The sequence below is a fragment of the Equus quagga genome, chromosome 3 (assembly GCF_021613505.1).
Source record: "Equus quagga isolate Etosha38 chromosome 3, UCLA_HA_Equagga_1.0, whole genome shotgun sequence".
Lineage (NCBI taxonomy): Eukaryota > Metazoa > Chordata > Mammalia > Perissodactyla > Equidae > Equus > Equus quagga.
In genome coordinates this window covers 155291996-155313623 of record NC_060269.1, presented here as the reverse complement: position 1 = coordinate 155313623, position 21628 = coordinate 155291996, and the positions used below count along the sequence as shown (strand labels likewise).

General features: G+C 59.2%; 1 protein-coding gene across 2 annotated transcripts in view; it reads right to left on the bottom strand.

Moving 5' to 3' along the window:
• Positions 1 to 10619: 10619 nt before the first annotated feature.
• The window catches only part of GAK (cyclin G associated kinase), a 59851-nt gene continuing 48842 nt past the window's right edge, over positions 10620 to 21628 (bottom strand). For both annotated transcript variants that reach the window (XM_046656152.1, XM_046656153.1), the window contains 7 exons: positions 21433 to 21606; positions 20638 to 20748; positions 19294 to 19410; positions 14390 to 14614; positions 13522 to 13670; positions 12234 to 12410; positions 10620 to 12153 (listed from right to left, as the gene is read on the bottom strand). In XM_046656152.1, the coding sequence (XP_046512108.1) occupies positions 12052 to 12153; positions 12234 to 12410; positions 13522 to 13670; positions 14390 to 14614; positions 19294 to 19410; positions 20638 to 20748; positions 21433 to 21606 (1055 nt within the window). In that variant the 3' untranslated portion in view covers positions 10620 to 12051. The remainder of the gene's footprint in view (positions 12154 to 12233; positions 12411 to 13521; positions 13671 to 14389; positions 14615 to 19293; positions 19411 to 20637; positions 20749 to 21432; positions 21607 to 21628) is intronic.

Below are 21628 nucleotides of genomic sequence, written 5' to 3'. Positions count from 1 at the left end.
CTCTCTCTGTCTCTATCTCTATCTGTCTCTGTCCCTGTCTTCTCTCTGTGTCTCTCTTTGTCTCTGTTTCTCTGTCTCTCTCTGTCTCTGTCTCTGTCTCTGCTGCCACCCCTTACACTCACCAAGTGCACAGTGGCCCCTAGTTCTCACATCTGCCCAGGCCCTGAGGGGGTGGGTAGGTGGCTCAACTAGGACTCAGACTCTCCTGGAGGGGAAATAGACAAGATTGGTGACAGTCCCAGATCGGAGTGACTGGTACTCCAGGAGAGGAAGTGAGCAGCTGTGGAGCCTGAGAAGGACTGGAGCGAGGGCGGTGCCTGCTCTGGGCAGGACGGGAGGATTCCAAGTGAGCCAGCCGGGAACTGCCCACTGGCTGGTCTGCTCCGGGGGCAGGGATGGCAACACAGCACACTGCCTCCCCCGGCGGGGTCTCACCCTGGGGAGGACTGCCCAGAAGAGGACCTGGGGACTGGTGAACAGTCCGCAAACCTGCTGCCGGCTGGAGAGAGGCAGGAGCTTAGTGGGAAATTTCCATAACCAGTGAGACAGGCTGAACCAAGGATGGTGCTGTCAGCAGGCAGAAGACCCAGGAGGGGACCTCAGAGGGCAGCTGGATGCAGGATGGTGGATGGTGGTGGGGACCAGGAGGAGAATGGCCAGGGGGCCTGAATGAGGGAGGCCGTGTTCCACCAAGGGGTCAGCATTTGAGGTGTGTGTGTTTGGCTGCAGCCAGGCCCCGGCTGTGGGACCCTGGCCGGCTGGCAGGACGGGGCTCATGCCCCCAGTTCGGCGCTCTGCATGCTCCTCACCTGAAATCAGCCATGAGAGGCCAGGAACCTCCGACCCGGAGAGGGCTTGTGCCAAAAGCCACGTGGCGCTGGGTTTGAGAGCCCTGCCATCCAGAGGCCCCTCTGCAGCCCCCACGGGGTCACTCCACGTGGCAGAGAGAGGAGGCAGCCACCCCTCCAGCCCCCACTCTGCCAGGGAGGCCGCCAGTCCCACCTATCCCGTGGGGGCCACAGCGGCTCCTGCCCAGGGCATCCTCCGGCTGCAGTGCAGAAGCCTGGAGCACTCAGGCTTCCTTGGAGTTTTCCTCAGTCCTGGCGTGGTCTGGCCAGGGGGCTGCAGCCCCCTGGGAGGGGCAGAGGGGCTTTTGGCACACGCGGCGCTGGTTCAGAAACTTCAAATGCAAACTAAATAATTGAACTCGCTGAATAATTCAGTCCCAGCACGCCGTTTTCCTGCTGGATTTCGTTATTACTTGAAAGGTGACAACACATGACAAGCCAAACAAAGCGAGACAAGAACTCTCCCTGCAGCCACGGTGGGAAAGTTCGGCCTCCAGGGCCCACCTGACTAGGGGTCAGCGCCTGGGAGCTTGTCCTTGTGGGTTCCTGGGTGCGGAGCTGGAGGTGCTGCCCCAGCCCGGGATGCCAGCCTGTACCTCAGACCCTTGTCTGGTCCTGGGGCACCGGACACACGGTGGCAGGACACACGGTGGAAGGACACACGGCGGCCTGGACACATGGCAGCAGGACACACAGCGGTCTGGACACATGGTGCCTTGTTGGGCGCATGTGCCTACATGCACTCTCTTCCCCACTGTCCATGTCCACAGAGGTCCTTTTCTCCCAGAGTCCCTGCCCACCTCCCCACAGAGGCTGCTCCTCAAGTTCCAGAGATAAGGGGGCCCCTCGGTCCCCACCTGCAAACACTGTGGACCCCTCTTCCTGAGGAGCTGTTCCAGGGTTTGGGCTCAGAGCGCAGCCACAGCTCCTGCCCCTCTGCCTACCCCCTGCCCCGCCCCCCGGCCCACCAGTGCCCCCAGCTCTCCCTCAGACCTCAGACCCCTGATAGTGTCCAGGGCACCCACTGCCCCGCAGACGCCCCTCCCTGCCCTCAGCCCACAGTCACCTCCACCCCCACACCCACTGGCCCACTGACCAGCCCCTCCTCCTCCCAGTCTCTTGTCTTCACCCAAACAGCCCTGGCACACACAGCCCTGGGGCGACAGAGCTGGGGGAGACTCTGAGCCCACCTGGAGGGTAGAGCATGTCAGAATGGGAAGGCATGCCTTTCAGAGATGCTCACAGAAGGAGGCAGGCAGGGACCAAAAGAGCTGGAGGAGGGTCAGGGGTGGCTATGAGGCTCCTGTGGGGGCCTGTGGCTCCAGTGCCCCTGCTATGGCTGCCACCTGGAGCAGCCCCTCTGTGCTCCAAAATATAAATAGCACAGTTCACATGGGCCAGGAAATAGAAAGCAGCTTCTCACTGGTGCTGCAAGGGTGGGGCAGCTGTGGGGGTGCCAGGCTGCACAGAGCACCCGGACAGCCCTGAGTAGGTGAGGGGGGCCTCCATCCCAGAGGGATGAGCTCGCTCCTGGAGGGGCTGTGCTTCCCAAGCTGGGCCCTGGCCCCAACCCACCGCAGACCCAGCGCCCAGTGGGCTGGACCCGGGTGCCCATGGCCAGCCCCAGGGTCCGCATCCATGCCCTTCCCTCAGGGTGTCCTCCACAGCCACCAGGAGGACAGACCCAAAACGAGAGGGGCATCCAGGCTGAGCGGATGTCCTGGGGTATCTCTAAGTTTTGGGGATGTCTGGTCACATCTGCTGGACTTTGGTGTTGACATCCACATCAGTGTCCCCTTGGGGGCTCTGGGCGCCTGGCTCTCACTCTTACCAGTGGTCACTCCCTATAACCCATTGTGTGACTCCCATTGGGGGACCACCCTGAGTGGCAGACCAGGTGTCCCTGCTCTGTGAATGGCTCCCGTGAGGCACCCCTGCCTCCCCATCCCCTCTGTCCTTCCCTCAGAGACGTGCGCAGGCCCTGGACACAGGATGGCCGCTCGCGCAGGCACAGAGCCAGTTGCCTTAAATGTGGGAAGTGTGGGGACCAATGGACGGTCTCGAGGCTCCTGGGGCATGCTGAGTTCTCACACACGAGCGTGGTCTGAGCTGACGCACGCACGCAGTGCTCAGAGCCTCCTGAGCTCCTCCCACGAGGCTCTGTGGCAGCTTGCCCAGAGCTGGCTGTAGGGGAGGAGCCCAGGGCCACTCTGTGTGGGTCAGGCCTGGACTTCTTCAGCCGGTGTCCCTGATCCAGGAATGGAGCTGGCCAACAGCAGAGGTGGCCCCTGGGGGGCAGGCTTCCAGAAATGCAGGTCGCAGAGGGAGGTACTGTGCACTGGCTGGGGCTGTCCAGTGCCAAGTGACCCAGACAGCCATGGCCACCACCCAGGATGGGTCACCTTCCCTCCCCTCTGTCTGCCCTCCTTGACACACAGAGGGAGCCAGGCCTGCATGGGTCCTTCTTGGAGTGTTCCACACCCGGGGGCATGCAGAGGCGCTCTTTGCCCTCCAGGAGACACCCGTCTGCCCACTTGGGGACAGAGGCCCAGGCTCAGGGGGCTGGATCCTCCTTGCGCCCTGGGTCTCGACCTCCTGTGCTATGTCCGGAGGACGTGGCAGCTCTGGTAACAGCAAGGCGGTGGGGGGGGGGGGGGGGGGGGGGGGGGAATCAGGCGGGGGGGGGGGGGGGGGGGGGGGGGGGGGTGGCTGAATTCAGTCCCTGCAGGGCTGTCCCCAAGGCCCGGCCGTGGGGTGTGGCCAGGGGCCCTGAGGGGGGCGGCGCAGGTGCAGCTGCCTCTCAGCGGGAGCTCGAGGCCTGCCCTGGGGGATGCAGAGGTCACCTAGCCAGGCATGTGCAGGCCAGAGACTGCCCAGCCCAGAGGTGTCCAGGTTCAGTGACTGCACCTTGGAAGCTGGAAACCAGCTGCAGGGGGAGCGTTTACACCGCGGACATCAGCCAGCGCTCTAGCCAGGCTTGCTTCTCTTCGTCTTTTCTCCCAGAGAGCTGGTTGCCACTTTATCAGCAACGGCTTCCAGGGCTCTTGCTTGGGCCGAGCAGACAAGGAGCCTCTCGGAGCAGACAGCCTGGGCCCTCGCCCACCCAGAGAGGGAAGTGGAACCCTGGGGAGCCGGGGCCTCTCTGGATCACATCCACCTGCCCACAGGAACCTCAGGGGTGCCAACAAGGTGATGGAGGACAAGCACTGTCATCAGCAGCAGCGTCCAAGCCACCTGCTGTCCTTCCATCCACCCACCCGCCCACCTGCTAGCTGCAGGTGTTTCCTGGCCCTGTTCTGGGGCCGTGATGGTGGGTGAAGGAAGGCAGGCAAGGTCGTGTCCTCACAGAGCTAGTGTTCTGGAAGGAGTTGGTGGACAAGGAAACAGCAGGTTGCAGTGAGCACCACGCAGCACAGTGACCCGTGGGCTCCATCAGCCTGGGGACATCTGGGCTTCAGGTGAGTGGTCCAGGGTCACCCAGAGAGGTCCCGGGACACCTAAGGGAAGGGCTGTCCAAGCAGTGGACACAGCAAGCACAAAGGCCCAGGGACGGGAAGAAGTCCTGGGTCCAGTGTGGGGAGGGTTTTCCGTTGTGCCCCTGATGTCCAGGCATGGCTGCCCCCAGGCTGGGGACCCCGTGGTACAGAAGGACCCGGCCCTACGCTGCCTGTTGGGTGCAGGTACTATAGGAAAAAATGGCACAACCAGAGTGAGACCTTGGTCCACTCACATTGTGGCCATAAAGGAGGACCTCTGAGGAAACTGCCGGCGCTCCGGGTCCTGGTGGCTCAGGGTCACACATGCCCAGGTCCATGGGTGGGAACCCTGAGGACCTGGGCATGCCCCTAGAAGGAGGAAGAGGCTGGGCAAAGCCGTGCCGTCATCCTGGAGGAGGAGAGGATTTCAGGAATCACATCGTCGTTACAGCATTGGCATGCAGAAAAATTAAAACAGTAAATATGAGAGGCGGTCGGAACCACAGGAAGCAGGTACCACCCAAAGGAACCTGGCGATTACGGAATAAAGTCAACCGTCAGCCTCAGAATCTGGTCCAGGCTGGCCGGGCTGGGCACCGGGCAGACCACACTCAGGGGCTGCACCCAGCAGGACCCCGTGGATGGTCAGCGCCTTGCCCTGGCTGACGGGGCTGCCTGGCAACCTTGGGGCTGGCCCTGGTGCTGGCGGGAAGGCACGTGGGCCCTCCACCCAGGGCCGGTGAGGGTCTGGGACCACCTCTTTCCCTTCCCCAGGCATCAGGGGTTCAGCCTTCCTACCTCTCCTCTGTCCTGGGGGCCTGGGTCCGGGAAGATGACCCACAGGCCCTGCTCCAGCTCCACGTGGCCAGTGATGCAATCCCAGGTCAGGGCCTGGGGCTCCATCAGAAGTAAGACCCTCCTCCAGTGGCCCCCACATGGCCCGGTGCCCCACCCTGTGCCTCCCCCACTACATACCCCCTATGGAGACGCCTAGAGGACCCCAGCCAAGCCCCCAAGATCTACCTACCTCAGCGCAGGCCCCACTCCATGCTCACCCACCAGCCACATGCCTGCTGGGCTCACCACGCCACCTGAGGGGCCGCCTCCTCCTGTTCCTCCTCCTGTTCCTCCTCCTGCCCTCTCTTGTCCCTCCTCCTGCCCTCCTTTGTCCTGTCCTGTCCCCTCCTGTCCCCTTTCTTTTTCTTTTCTTTCTTTTTTATTTTTTTTGAGAAAGATTAGCCCTGAGCTAACTACTGCCAGTCCTCCTCTTTTTTGCTGAGGAGGCCTGGCCCTGACCTAATATCCGTGCCCATCTTCCTCTACTTCATATGTGGGACGCCTACCACTGCATGGCATGCCAAGCGGTGCCACGTCCGCACTCTGGATCCGAACTGGCAAACCCTGGGCCGCCGAGAAGCGGAACGTGTGCACTTAACTGCTGCGCCACCAGGCTGGCCCCTCCTGTCCCCTTTCCTATCCTCCTTCCTGTCCTCTTTTGTCCCCCCTCCTGCCTCACCTTCTTTCCCCTCTCCTCCTGTCTCCTCTGCTGTCCCCTCTTGTCCCCACTGTCTCTATTCTCCCCACCCTGCAGACCCCACACCCTCTCTGGGACTCAGAGCAGGGAGATTCCTCCCAGGTTAGTGATGTCCCAAAGTTTCCTGGGCAAGGCGAGGCCCACCCAAGGAGCAGTGCCCCAGAGGGGAGGCTCTGACCCAGAAATTGGCCTGTGGGGGTCTGGCGGGGGACCTCCTGTGCCTGAAATGTCTCTCAGAGAAAGGGGTTTATCCTGGGGGCATGAGGGCAGGTGTGAGCTGTGGATGAAGAGGCAGAGAGTGAGCAAAAGGCAGACGGACAGGTGGAGGACAGAGGTGAACAGGAGGGGGACAGAGATGGACAGGTGGTGGACAGAGGTGGGCAGGAGGCAGGGCAGAGGTGGACAGGTGTGAGACAAAAGTGGACAGGTGTGGGACAGAAGTGGATAGGTGTGGGACAGAGGTTGATCAGTAGGAGACAGAGGTGGACAGGTGGGGGCCAGGTGGACAGGTGGGGGCCAGGTGGACAGGTGGAATGGGGGCCGCAGAGGCAGAAGGGGAGTTTGGGGCTCACCCTGTGGGCAGCACAGACTCTCCTAGGGTCAATCCTTGGGATGAGTGAGCCCAAAAGGAACAGTGCTGGGGGTTCTGCTTCGGGCCAGAGAAGGGACCAGTCAGGTTCAGGGGCCCTGCCCACCCTCAGCCCTGCTGCCTGGTGGGGGCCTGGCTCAGGATGGGCTCAGTGCCCCAGGGTCCTGCTCCTGACAGCATCTCACAGGGCAGACACATCCCCATCAGGAAACTGCCCGTGGTGGGTTTGCGGGACCCAGGGGACTGAAGCTGGGCCGCTGCCATGGGGTCCACCTCGTTTGACGGAGGTCTGAACAGGGCCAGGCCCAGGCGGTGGATGGGGGTAGAGAGACACGGCCACCAGGTTCCACAGCCTTTGACAGTTGGCGCCCTGTGGGGATGTGTGTCCTGTTTGCTGCTAGCATTGGTGAGCCCGTGGTGACAGGGACTTGCCCCTCCCATTCCCCCTGGATGGTTGTATGGCTGTGGGTTTGGGAACTTGTCTGTCAGTCAGATTCTGTGCTTCAAAGAATGGATGATGAAGACTCTGCATGAACCGAGAGTTTGGAATTTCTGCCTGAAATGGAGGCGGCCAAACAAACCAGCTGCGCTGGGAGGATGCTGGCCCTTGCCCACAGCGGGGCCTCAGGCCACAGGACACTCATTTCCCGCAGGTCTTCTCACTGATAAGTGTGTACCCAGGTGGAGCCACCCCCTCCCCACAAGGACAGCATCCACTGTGCACTGACTGTCAGCCCCTGGTCAGTGCTGACCACATGCGCTCTGCAGCCTTGGCTCTCAGGGCTAGCACCCGGGCCGCCCTTTCCAGGCTCTGAAGGTGAGCTGTGGACCAAGCTGGGGACGAGGACTAGATGGGGGGGCCAGGATTTGGCGCTGTCTGCCTGCTTGGCCCCCCACCCTGACCCCAGCCCTGGGCTCTCAACACCCTAGAGGCCCCTCACCGGCCCACACATATTCCCCAGGAGGGATAGCAAAGGGAGCCGTGGGCAAAGGAGTGTCCACCTGGCAGTGAGCCTTGAAAACGTCCTGCAGACTGAAGGGACACCCCTCCCTCTCTTCTCCCCTCTCCCCTGCACACCTCCTCCTGACTTGAGGGGAGGGGAGGTGCCATGCATCCCTCCCCTGGGGTCATTGGTGACCTTGGCTGGACAAATGGACTCGGTTTCTCCTGGAGAGAGCCATGCCCTCCATGTCTGAGGAGCCCGCATTTGTGCTGGGGAACCCTTGTTCCACGTTACTAGTGTCAGTGCAGTAAACACCCAAACAAGGCTGTTTGCCTTGAGAATCAGTTACACCGACTAAGTGCCGGTGGAGGCTGTCAGGGTTTCTGTGCAGCTGGGCTGAGCTGGGCAGTGGGCAGTGCCTCTGACCATCTCCGGGGTCCCCCGCCCCCATGCCTGGCCAGGAAAGGCTGTGGCACAGGTCAGGTTCCGAGGACCTGGCTGGGCAGAATCGAAGCCCCTCTCGCCACCTCCGCTCCAAGGGTTCTCCTCCCCGAGGGCCCCCGTCTGGTGTGAGCTGGCAGGCGGGTGCAAGACAGCAGGATTTTCTTCAGATGCAACGGCTTCCAGGCCTTACCCACCTCCCAGGAGATGCTCCTGGCCTGGGTGTAGGGGCCACAGGGTGAGGGTCTGGATGCAGGGCCTGGCTGGACACCAGGGGCCTTGGTGGTATAGAGCAAACACCAGACACATGTGTGAGCACCTCCTCAAGTGTGTGAACTTGTGTGCATGCGTCCCTGTGTGTGAACTTATGTATACACATCCCTGTATTTGTGCATGTATGGCCGTGTGTGAACTTGTGCACATCCTTGTATGCGAACTTGTGCATGTGCGTCCATGTGTGTGAACTTGTGCATGTGCATCCGTGTGTGCAAACTTGTGTGCACATCCTTGTGTGTGAACTTCTGTGCACACATCTGTGTGAACTTATGTTAGCCCTTGTGTGTGAACTTGTGTGCGCACATCCTGTGTGTAAACTTGTGTGCACACATCCTGGTGTGTGAACTGTGTGCATGACCTCATGAGTGTGAACTTATGCGTCTTTGTGTGTCAACTCGCGTGCACATATCATGTGTGTGAACTTGTGCACATGCATCATGTGTGCACATCCTCTCTGTGCCCTCTAGGCGGCCCAGGTGAACCCCAGAAGCTGCCACCTCTTCTAGGGGGAGAGGGTTTGTCACAGCACTTCAGTTTAGCCAGTCCTGGTCACCAGGATAGGCAGGCCCGAGTTGGACTGTCGGGCACTGGGTGGGGCTCAGGCCCCTCCCAGCAGTACCCAGGGCACCTGTGGTCCTGGGGCGGGGGTGCATTTCCACAGTCTTTTCCCCGACCCCCTGCCCAGGCAGGCGGTGCATTTCCCAGGACTGTCTGCAGATCCAGGGACACAGGCCCAAGGCCGACGGGTAACCCCAGGGGCTGCATGGATGGGACGGGGTCCCAGGGGTCCCAGAGGGCCTGGCCCTGGAGGGACTGGGCTCAGCAGAGCGCTGCCCCCTGAACCAGGGGTCTGGGGCCAACCCCTGAGGGTTGGCTCTGAAGCAGGGCCAGGAAGGGCAGGCCTGACTGTGGGATCCACCACAGAGCATGCGCCACTCCAGGGTCCTGCAAGCTGGAGGGGTCTAACCCTGAGCGTCCCCAGGGCAGAGCCTGGAGGCCTTAGGAAGAGCAGGGTAGGTGGGGAAGCCTGTGGAGGTGCACAGCCGTGGTGGACCCTGCCCTCTGGGAAGATGCCCAGCTGAGTCACTGAGCAAGTGAAGGTTTCTGCCAACAAGTGGGCATCTGCTGAGAGTCAGGCAGGGGGTGCGGTGGGGACAGAATCCAAGGCTGTGTCCTGTGCTGGAGCCACGCGCCCAAGTCTCTCCCAACCCCGCTGTGGATCTGGGAGGCCACCTGAAGGAGCCGCAGGAATCAGGCGGCAGCAGCCAAGGGACAGAGGTGGGCCAGGAGATGCTTCGTCGAGGCACAAGGTCACGGGTGAGCGAGAGCTGGCTAGCTCGCTTCCTCAAAACCCGAGACTTAACATGGGGCGAGGACCCAGTGGATGGGGCACACTCATGCCACCTGCTCGTCAGGGGCAGGTGGGGAGGGAAGGAGGCCAAGGGCGGTGGGCACAGGGGGGAGGATATACTGTGGGGGCCAGACATTCACCAGGGTCGTGTCCCTCCAAGGCCCAGAAGACACCTGTCCCAGGCCATTGAGGCACACACTAGGGGCCCTCTGCAAGCCAGGGGGTGACCGAAGAGGAGGCCTCGAGGCTGGACGATGGTGTCCTGGGGTGATAGATGGGCGAGCACCCTGGGGAGGCACCTCCTGCGCCAGGTCCCCACCTGAGCCCATTTCCAGACCCCTGGGCCCTGAGGTGTTCGCTAAAGTGGACACGCCTGGGTATTGGAGCAACCCCCCACCGGGTCTGTGGCCTGTAGGGTAAGAACAACCATGGGCCAGGCCAGGGGAAAACACCACCCCACCAAGACAGTAAATCAGAACCAGTGGGGATGGCAGAGAGCACACCACACCAGAGCTGAGGGCTGGGCAGGGACTCCTGCAGGCCCACAAGGGGCTGCATGTGGCTGGGGAGGGGCTGCTGGCCTGTGTCCCTCCCTGGAGCAGGCTGACGTCGCTGCCCCAAGCTGCCTGGACCCTGAGCAGGGATCCAGTGACTCTGAAGTGAAATCTCTGCACCTATTTAGGTCGATCATTATTTTTTAAAAAGAACTGAGAGATAAAAATAGCAGCAGACGCATAACAAACGCGGAGTCCTCGTTCTCTGAAAACAGGGAGCCGGGACACTGGCTGGCCCGAGCCTCCTTCCTCCCCAGCAGCAGCCCCAACGCCAACTGTGGGCAGATGGGCCACCTCTGCAGAGATGCCCCTTCTCTCCTCTTCAGACCCAGGGCTGAGGGCCAGGAGGGAAGGGGACAGACCCCAGGAGACAGAGGGCACGGTGTCATGGCACCGGGTGAGGCCCCGCCAGCACAAGACCTGTGGGGGCAGAGGCTGCGGGCCCTCCCTCTCCCTCTGAGCCCTCCGGAGCTGCAGGTCCCGGCCCCCAGCGCCCACAGAGGGCCCAGCACCGTGCTCGTGGGTCTCGGCCTTGGACCAACACGGCTCCGGGCAGTGTAGGGCAGGCTCCAGCTTCAGGTCAGTGTTTTCGACTAAGCACGTTCAGACGCTCCTGAGGCCAGGCCTTTATTTGAGGACACCTGCCTGGGTTGCAGGCGTCTACACACTCCGAGTTCAAAGTCAACAACTTGCACACTACCCGGAGAGATGAGCGGTGGGACCTCACCTCTCAGGACATGTTCTGCAATCCCACTGAATTCCACTTGGATCACGTTTGGTTCAACAGCTTACATTCTGGGTAAACGAGAGGCAGCACATGGGTTGACCAGGACTGACGGCGGCCTGGGTAGGGCCCGGCCACACTGCTGTCACCTCCAGGACGAGGGTCGAGGTCCCGTCGCCCCACCTGCCTCCCAAAGCTGCCGGGCAAGCTGCATCTCCAGGGCTCAGGCCAGCACAGTGCCGGGCGGCCAGGAGCAGGCTGGGCCCGTAGACAGACCCACTGAGAGCTCAGAAAGTCACTTCTGACCAGAAGCTGGAACTGTGTAATTGCTGTCATTTGTCCTGATGGGTCGTCCTGTGAGCTGGCAGACCACGGGGGCTGCACATGCACGGCCTCAGCAGCCACACCTCCACCCATGTGACACTGAGCAGCCAGTGTTTCTCCAACAGCCTTTAATCAAAGAAAGTTGCTTTTTGCTTTAAATTCCCTGAACAACAGAAAACTAGGGCCCTGTGTCCACCCTGCTCCGAGGAGGGACTCAGTGGGACACGGGGGGTGTCCAGTCCACACAGGCCGGCGTCTGGGCATCTGCACCACGTCCATCTGCCTTGGCCACGTGCAATGACCATAGTGCAGGCCCAGCGCCTGGTGAGGACCAAGCCCCAGACTCAAAGCTGTGGTGTATCCACTCTGTCTTCAGACGGCCCAGACTTCCCGCTGTGTGGGACAACCAGCCCAGGCCGCTGGCAGAGGCCGCCCTGGAGGCCCCAGAGGTCAAGGAGCCCAACTCTCCGAGGTGGGGTCCCTGCACTGCGTCTTCGTGGGCAGAGCCAGGATGAGCCAGACGATGGCAGGGAACCATGGAGACGACGATGCCGCGTCAAGACGAGACGTCAGAAAATAGTTTAATGACGTGCAGGGGTCGCCAGGCTGGTTACACATGGGAGATGTGAACGTCCATGAACGGGATTCAAGAAAGGACAGCTGAGCAGCGCGCACTACGGCGAGCAGATGCTCTCGAGGTGACAGTCACTGAACAAAGGATCACAGACTGTGACTGTGATGATGGTGGGAAGAGTGTGATCAACGCTTTTCCTTTCGGATAGAAAAATGAAGGAAAAAGCAGGCTTTGGAATGCTCTCTCCTTGTGCTGGGACAGCACTGGCTCGGGTCCACCGAGGGTGGCAGGCATGTCCATCTGGGTGCAGCAGCCATGTCAGCCCATGCTGCCGCTGCCATGGCCACGACCCTTGTGGTCGAGCCCAGCAGCTTCTGCCTCCACAAGCCACACATGCAGCCACGTCCACTGTGGGCTCAGAAGAGGGGCCGGGAGCCCTGACTCTCGAACTCGGCCCAGGCGTCGCTCAGCTCCATGAAGATCATCCTGGCGTACTGCTCGTACGGCTGCCCTGCGGCCTGGGGACGGGGGAGGGTGCGGTGTGGTGAGGCGCCCCCGTCCCTGCCCCCCGGGACCCCGCCCCGGGACCCGCGCCCACCTTGTCCGGATGGACCACCAGCACGGCGCGGCGGTACTGCTTCTTCACCTGCCCAGGAGTCACCAGGTCGGCCATGCCCACGGGCGTCCAGCGGCTCTCGCCGTCCCACAGCACGGTGTGCAACGTGGACAGCAGGGCTCGGATGTTCTTCTCCTTGCCCTCAGTCCAGTCCAGCAGCTGTGGGAGACGCAGGTGCTGCAGAGTGGGCATCCTGACCTCGGCCCCTCCGCCCACCGTGCAGCTAGCGGTCACTCCAACGGCCCCACATGCCATCACGGGGAACAAGGCTCCCCACGTAGACACTCGGCCCAGACACGTCCCATCGTCCCAATTCTGTGCTGACCCCACCCAGGCACAGTCAACGCCGCTCCTTGGGTCTGGCTGGACACGTGGGACCGGAGGGTGCATGGAAGCCAGTGACCTCTGTCGCCAGTGGAACATGCACAGATGATTGCCTTCACAGCCCTGCCCTACCTGCCTGGGGCTCCAATGCCTGGCGGGGCCCAGAGGCTGGGCTTCCCAGTGTGTGTGTATGTATGTGTGTGTGTGTGATTGTGTGTGCGATTGTGTGTGTGTGTGTGTGTGTGAATGCCTGGCGGGGCCCAGAGGCTGGGCTTCCCAGCGGCCTGTTGGATGACCCCAGAGACATGGCCACCAGCTGTGGCCGCAGAACCACACCCTCACCATCCTGCAGTGAGGACAGCAGAGGCCACAGTCCCGGGCCTGCTGAGGTCCCCTGTCGTCCCCAGCACCTTGAGCTGCACTCCTGGGGGCAGGGGTGGCGCCTGCTGGCTCCTGGGCCGGGCTGCCCAAGAGCATGGGCCCTGACGGGTTACACCTGGCGAGTTCCCCAGAGGAGCGAGTGCTCCAAGTGAAACAAGGATGTGAAAGCCTCCTGTCCTCAGAGGATGGCAGAGCCACATGGGGACAGCCCTCGTCAGGGCAGTTCACATGCCCTGTCCCCAAACGCTCAAAGGTAAAAATAAGCCTGAACAGAAGCTGCTATCTCCGCGAGCACGTTGGACGAAGACCCTTTCACATGACAGAGTTCAGGGCTCACAAGGAGGGCTGCTGGCCTGCTCAGGGTGAAGACGTCCATGGTACCAGGAGATCCCCACACACAGACCCCAGGACCCCATGGGGGCTGCATCTGCCACAGCATCTACTCCACCGTCTCTTCCCAGACACCCCTGGGGCAGACAGGCAGCCCGGGAGCACCCAGCTTGCCTGGCTCTGCACCCTCTAGGCAGCCACCAAGCCCCCGAGCCCCTGCAGGAGCCGCCCACACCTTCAGCTTGAGCGGATCTGTGTCCCTCGCCTGGTCCTGCCTCCTCATCTCGGCGATGGTCCTCGGCCCCTTCTTGTCAGACTTGGAGGAGAAGCCCTGATTGGACAACAGGTCTTCAAAGTCATTCTCCGACACTCTGGGCTTTTGAGCTAGAAAAGAAAAGAGACTTTGCTGAGAGACACATGGGGCCAGTGCTGACCTCCATGGCCCACCAACTCACATGAGGCAACACCCACCACCTGGAAAATGGGACACCATCATGACACCTCAAAAGAAAAGCAGCCACGGATGTTTCCAGTTATTACATATGGGCAGCGACACCCATCTCTGCTCAGGCAGCCCACCAATGGGCCCCACCTGCGTCACAGCCCACCCGTGTGCCTTCGGAGGCTGCATTTCCAACTGAGGGACCCTTTGGGACCGAAAATGTCCGAACGAGTTCACTGGGCCCGACATTCAAGTGCAGGGCTGTCTCTGTCACCTCCGGGGGTTGGCACGGGACATGCCACCTCTAACCCAGGACAGACCGCGGCCAGGCCTGGGCCGACTGTCCAGCTGCCTGGGTAGCCAAGGAGGCCAAGAAGGTTCCCGGACAGTGTGAGCCTGGCTGCTTCGTTCCTGGCCCCGTGACGACAGCCTCCCTGCCAGCTGCCTGGACGTGCTGGTGGGGACAAGGGGGACACCTATGGCCACGCTCTGGAACCACTTCCTTACACCCAGAGGTGCTCCTCTTGGGTGAGAGCACTCTGGGCCTCATTAATTCTCTCCCAGCCCTGGCTGTAAGTGGGAGAAATCAAAATGGCATCTCACTGTAACCACCTCACAGCAAGCTGGAAAACCTAGAGAGAGAGAGAGAGGAAACACTCACCAAAGCTGGGGGCGCGGACGCCCCTCTCCTCTCGGCCGCCGATCACGCTGAAGTTCGTGGTGTAGTTAGGCCTCGGCTGTGCAGAGGTTTTGGGGGGAGGCCTAGCCTGGGGGGGCCACGGGGCACCCTGGGCTGGGGGCCGACTCGTCTGCCAGGAACCACCACCCTTGGGCGGGGGGGCTGCTTTGGGACCGAAGGCTCCAGGAGCAAATCCAGCGGTTGAGCCTGGGGAGACAGTTCAGGGCAGGGGGGCATCAGCAACATGCCACAGCTGTCTCGCCCTGTGAAGGCAGGCATCAAGGACGGGGCACCGCTCCTTCCGGGACTGAGACACAAACACTGCAATAGGCCCACTTGCAAAATGAACACTCGATGTCAGACACAAGGACAGGGTGGCCGTCAAGGCGGCCCCCATGGGTGGACTGTCCGCAGGGGCTGCGGCACCGTGGGGTCGAGCACAGGCACCGCCTCCCGACCTGGTCTCAAGATTCAGTTCTTTAACTTTTATTCTGAAATACACTCACAGGAAGCTGTGAAATGGTGCCCGGCGGCCCCACATAGGCCCCAGAGCCCAGGGGCAGGTTCACCTGGCCGTAGTGACCATACAGGAGTGTGCGTGTGTGTGTGTGGTGCGTGTACACATGTGTACTTCTGTGCCACTTTACAATGAGTACAGATTTGTACAAGCACCAGGTCAAGACGCCAGTGTCTTCCATCTCCACGGCTGTTGTGTCAACAACGTGTGAGAAACGGAATCAGACAGCAGGCAGCCTCTGCGAGGGGCTCTCTTCACGCAAAACCTGCTCCTTTTACTGCCGTGCCACCGTTCTCCAACTCCAGACCTTGGGGCTGGCCCTGCCGTTGGCAATTACACACAGGCTGCTACGAACACTTGTGCACAGACTGCAGAAGCCTGCCCGTCTCTCGGGGACAAACAGCAGCTTCGTGTGCGCTCTCATCAGAGACTGACTGACTGTTCTCCAGAGTGGCCGCACCGCCTGCATTCCCACCAGCCATGGGTGAGGACCCAGCTTCTCCGGAGCCTCATCTACTTCTAGTCTCAGCACTATTTTCACCTTGGCCATCCCACCAGGGGTGCACCCCAGCAGGGCTCCCCTGCTTCCCGATGGCCTTCTAGGGGCTCGCCCGCCGTCTGCAGAGCCTGGGCTCAACTGTCTCTTCATGACTCGTCTTTCCTAACTGGATGGCTTTTGTTTTGTTTTTCTCTGTACTTATAATATTCCAGATAGGACTCTTTGTCAAATACGTGGTCCGGAAACATTTTCCCCAATCTGTAGTTGTCTTTCATCCTTTTGGCGGTCTTCAGCAGAGCAGAAGACTTAGTTGTGATCACGTCCACTTTTTCTACTTTCCCTGTCATGGACTGTGGCCCAGATGACACTTACACCTGGCCCTGGGTCCCAAAGATTTCCTTCCATGTTTTCTCCTGAAGGCTTCTTAATTTGATATCTGACATTTAAATTTATGGCTCATCCTGTGTTACCTGAGGAGTGAGATGTCCAGTTTAGGTCGAGGTTACTTTTTGCCCATGGAAGTCCAATTGCTCCAGCTCCGTCTGTAGAAGGCCTCTGCCGCTCTGCCCAGATCAGTGGGTCTCACTTGTGTGGGTCAACTTCTGCGCCCTCTATTCTGTTCCATTGGCCTACATGTCTGTCCTTCTGGCAACACCAGGCAGTCTCGATTTTGGCAGGTAGAGCAGCCCAAAGCCAGGTAGAGTGATTCCGCCCACCTTACTCTTCCACTACAAAACACTGTAGCCACTCTAGTTCCTCTGACTCTTCAAATGAATTCTGCAGTTTGTTGGGGTCTACAGAATTCCTTACCGGGACTTTTGGTAGGAATTGTCCTAAGTCTACAGATCAATCTGGGGAGAACTGACACCTGAGCCATGGTGGGTCTTCCGATCTGTGAATACGGTCTGTCTCTCCATTTATTTGGGTCTTCTCTGATTTCTCTCGCCAGGTTTGGTTTCATAGCTTTGACATGCAAGTCCTGTGCGTGTTTTTGTTAGAAATATACTTAAGTGTTTCCTTTGTCATTTTTTTAGTGACCATAAACGGTACCGTCTTTAACTTAGACTCCTTGGGCATAGCCCAGTGAACAAAATACAACTGACGTTTGTGTCGACCTGCAACCTTACTGAACTCGCTGCTCGGCTCTGAAAGGTCTTCACAGACTCCCTGAGATCTCCATGTAGACAAGCACATCATCTGCAGCAGAAACAGTTTTATGTCTTCCTTGTCAGCGTGTGCAACTCTTCTGTTTCCTTCCTTCCCTAACTGCGCCACCTGGGACTTCTGCCTTGACTTGGCCTCGGCCTCGGCCTCGGGGAGCAGGCAGTCCTTCACGAACATGTGGGAAGTTGGCCGCGGGGTTTTGAGGGTGCTTGTTATCAAGCTGACGAAGTCCTCCTCTTGTTACCATTTTACTGAGAGTGTTTATCACACACGGGCACTGAGCTCTGTCAAATGCCTCTTCTGTGCCGTCGGTCGGCCTCTCTGGCCAGTAATGCGGCAGGCTCTGATCGCTGGTTTTGGAGTGCTGAACCAGCCTGCACTCCTGGAACAAACCCTCCTTGGTCGGGTGTGTAATTCTTTCTCTACAGTGAGAACTCTATTTGCTATACTTTGTTGCAATTATTGCACCTATACTCATGGGGGCTACTGCCCTGCAGCTTTGTTTTTTGTGCTCCGTCTGGTTTTGGCATCAGGATACTAGGTTTATAAAATCAACTGGGAAATGTTCCTTCCTCTTCCTGCTTCCTGGAAGAGACTGTGGAATTGGTATGAATTCTTTAAACATTTGGTAAAATTCTCCAATGAAACCACCTGGGACTGGATATTCCCTTCTCGGGAGGTTTTAACCAGGAACTCACTTCTTCACAGTTGCAGAGCTGTTCAAGCTGCCTGCTGCACACGGGGCGAGTCTGCTGCGCTGGTTTGGAGGGTCTGCCGCTCCACATGAGTCTTCCAATGTGTGTGCCCAGCGTGGCATGTGTTCCCTCGTTGCCCTCCTAAAGCCCCCAGGGTCGGAGGGATGCCCCCGTCGTTCCTGAGGGCCACAACTTGTGTCATCCTCCTTTTCAAGGCTTGTCTTAGTAGAGCTTTGTCAATTTTACTGATCTTTTCAAAGGACCAGGTTTACGTCTAATCAACATTCTTAACTGTTTTTGCCTTTAGTTCGCTGATTTAGGCTGTTTACTATTTCCTTCTGTTTGCTTTGAGTCTATTTTGCTTTTCTTTTCAAGGGTCTCGAGGGGGCTCAAAAAGAGGTTCCTCCTTTCCCTGGCACGCACCGAATGCTGCACGTTCCCCTCAGCACTGCTGACGCCACGCATCTCGAGTTTCGGCGTGTCAAATTTTCACTCAGCTCAACGTACTGCTTACTTCCCTGAAGCTTCCTAAATAAATAACGCACGTGTTATTTAGAAGTGTGCTGTTTGGTTTTCAGGCGTTTGAAGATCTCTCCGGCACCAGATGTTGCTGATTTCTGGTTGATTCCGTTACGGTCAGAGAATGACCACAGCCTGAATGGCTTCGATTTTTTAAGTCTGCTGAGGTGTTCTATGGCCCAGGATGAGGCCCATGTCAGTGGAGGTTTCACAGGCGCATGAGTCGGGTGCAGACTCCCCCGGGCATCGACAAGGCCCTGACGGTCACAACACCTCTTCCATCGCTCTGCCCACCCTCTGTCAGGTGCTGTATCATCTGTTCAGGGAGGGGTGCTGTGGTCTCCAACTAGAATTCCCATTTGTCTGTTTCTCCTTTCAGTTCTATTGGCTTCACTCAGGATTCTGGTGTCTGAGTGGGTGCGACAGAGGGTCTCGGGTTGCAGTGTAGAGCTAAGGGCTGGGCTCCATCCTGAGAACCGGCGACCTGGATCTCGACAAGTCCTATCCTCCACAGGATTGGAGCAAACAGCCCAGGCAGGGCCAGGAGGCTCTGGGCGGCCCCACCCCACAGTCAGACAGCCTAAGGACCACCTGGGGTGCGAAAGCCAAAGACAAACCCAAACTTCCAGAAGGCCCTCAGTGACACTGAGCCTGAAATACCAACTACTAAAACAGGATTATTCAGAGTGAAAACCTCTGGAGACTTGACAAGTTGGTGGCAGAATGAGCCCTCGAGGCAACACAGGAGACCTAATGCAACAAGAATGCAGAGGAAAGTCAGGAGAAGAGAGAGGAGACAGTGGGAGCTTCCCAGTCCTCGGAGCGTCAGCTTCCAATCTGAAGGCTCCCAGGCGCCAGCACGGGGCTACAGGGAGCGTCCGCCCAGCTCTGGTGGGGGAGGGATGCGGCTGCCTGCGGGCCGGATGCCTGATCGCCTGAGCAACAAGTGTTCTGAGGAGACGTTTCCCACTGGAACTCTACACGCCCCAACTGCCATGGGACAAGAGGCTCTCAGATGCTCATGGTCGTTAAATAGTTAACGCCCCACACATTTCTGGAGGGCTGAGCTGCAGGGGCCCCAGGGCCACCGGCCCTCAGGGCATCGGATCAGCTCCAGGAGACTGGAGGCCAGGAGAGGCAGGCGTGGAAGCTGAGTGGGGCATGTTCTCTGCCAGAAGCCTATGTACCGCCTCCACTCCCACACCAAGATCTGCTCCCAAGACGGCGCCATGGGCATGGTGACATCTGCAGAGGGCCAAGTCCTAGTGCCAGTTTTAGCAACTCTGAGTGTTAGCTTGTTCACAAACCCTGCAATTGGACCAGACAGGCCATTCCCAGGGTCACTGTGCTCTGAGACTTATGTAACGGAGGCGAAGGCCCACCTTGCGCAGCTGAGTCCCGCAGAGGGAGCAGGGCCCGCAGACAGACAGAACGAACCCTCTTATGAGCAAGCCTGGTGCTCTCCACATGCCCCACCCACCCTGCCTGTTACCTGGGAGGCCGGGACTGAGGTCACCGAGGTCTGCAAATGGGTCCAGGCTCTGAGACTTGGTCCGGCTGGCTGAGGGACCGGGAGGGGCCGGCTGGCCTCCAGGAGCGAGGAGGGGGCCTGGAGAAGGGCAGAGTGTATTAGAACAAGCTGAGACAAAATGTAGCCTCTGCTGCCCCTGCTGCTGCTGCTAAAGGCCCCGCAGAGCTCTGAGGAAGACAGGCGACAGACGTGGGCAGCCTGCTCAGGACACAGCCGCCCAGCAGCCAGGGCTGCCTCCAGCTCCCCTACTGTCCTCACAGAAGACAGGCCAACAACCCATGCAAGAGCCGAAACACATCATGTTTTCTGATTTTGTAATACCATTTCCTGGAACCTGAAACGTGAGCGTGCTTTATCATAGTCTTTATTACAACGTAAGCTTGAGAATATTCTCAGTATAAAATAGTGAGATATTTGAGTAAATTATTGCACTGACACTTGATGAAATATTACACTCATTACAAATAATGGCTTCCCACATAGAAAGAGATTTTATAAATTAATAGAAAAAAGGTACATTCCCTATGCAAAAGAATGATTAAAGAAGATGAAACAGTTCTCAAAAGAAATACAATAAACTAAAAACATGTAATAGTCAACCTTATTCATAATGGAGAAACGCAAATTTAAAAAGCTGATGGCTAATCAAATTGGCAAAATAACATCTTTGAAGTTATCACCCAACTCTGTTGAGAGACCCCAGGTGGGAACTGCTCCTGGGAAAGTCAATCAGTACAGGCACCTGGAGGGGACACAGGCTCGTGAGCGTGACTGCTTTTGACACAACTCACAACTGAAATCTCCAACAGGACAGAGTCATGGACACACAGGAAGAAGGACAGACGTGCACAAAAGTGACAGGCGGCTGCACCCCATGTCCCCAAGGACAGGGCATAGACCTGCAACACCCTCAGGGCCAGTGTGTAGTCCTTCCAAGGGTCTCTGGAAGCAGAGTAGCCACAGGACACAGAAAAATGCTAAGAAACATCACGGGTGGAAACACAAAGTTGTGTCACAAAACACGGGCATCCCCAGGAGACGGGGACACGGACCCGCGTGGAGTGCTGCACGCACACTGCTGCCCTCAGGTGGGCCACGCTGCTGTGTCCGTGGGGGAGTGAGGCAGGCCTGACTGGGCCCCCTCACAGCATGATCAGTGGGCAGGCACCACATCCCGCAAAGCACTCCCATCCTCCACCCCGTCTGGGAGAGGGATTACTGTCACGTCATGTGTGAGTTGGAGAAAGACACTAGACCACAGCAGGTGCTGTTCCTGGACCAGCCTCCATGGGGCCGGGGTCTTACCTTCTGTGGCTGGTGTGGGGGCTGGAGCTTCGGCCCAGGCATCCCATCCTCCCAGCAGATCTGGGTGGCTGGTTGAAGCTGCCATCTTGCCGGGCTCTGCTGGCAGATCCCCTGGGAAGAGAGCACATTACTTGGCATGTCCCCTGGTGGGCAGTGGGCACATGGCCTTTACTCGGCCTCCTGGTGACCCTGTGACAGGCTGGCCACAGCACCATCTGCAGGAGCCTCAGAGGGCTCCCTCCAGCCCCCTCCTCCACATGTGAACAGGAGGCACAGTGGACGGCCGCCACTGCCGGAGGCAGGACCAAGCTCCTGCTGCAGCTGGTCCCAAGGTTTCCCAGCTGAGCAAGCCCCCAGGCAGGGCTGTGCTCATGCGCCTCTGGGGCCACCCCCTTGGACCTGCAGGGCGCCACGCTGAGCACTGGGCTCATCCAACACCAACCAGCCTTCCTCCTCCTCATGGCCAAGGACGCATCACATGGTCACTGAACTGAACAAGTGGACACATGGGGTCAACAGGTGGAGAAGCTGGCAGGCCAATGATGGGAACCAGTGTCTGCACACTCCTTCTCTGAGAGGATCTTCAAAGATACCCCTGCCCCCCGTGCACTCACCTAGCCATGTGCCAGGCCCCAGAACGTGCCTTCCGTCCTCCCCTAAAACCCAGGGGCCACTGGCCGCCTCCCCTTCCCAGGGGAGGGAAGACCTGCAGCCACACGGGGTCAGGGCAGAGCCCATGGAGAGTGAGCACGTGGCCCACCTCCCAGCCCCAGGCAACGCAGAGGCCGCACTCACCCAGGTGCAGGAAGTCAGGGCTGCAGGCTGGGGGCGGGGCGCTGTGGGTGGAGGGGAAGGATGCGGACGGGGCGGCCAGAGAGTCCGAATTTAGAAATTCGCCAAAGAGATCAGGCTTGGAGCTGGGCTGGGCATCTGGATCAGCGGGCAGCAGGAGAGGGTCAAAGGGGTCAGCTGCGGAGAGACACCAGGAAGC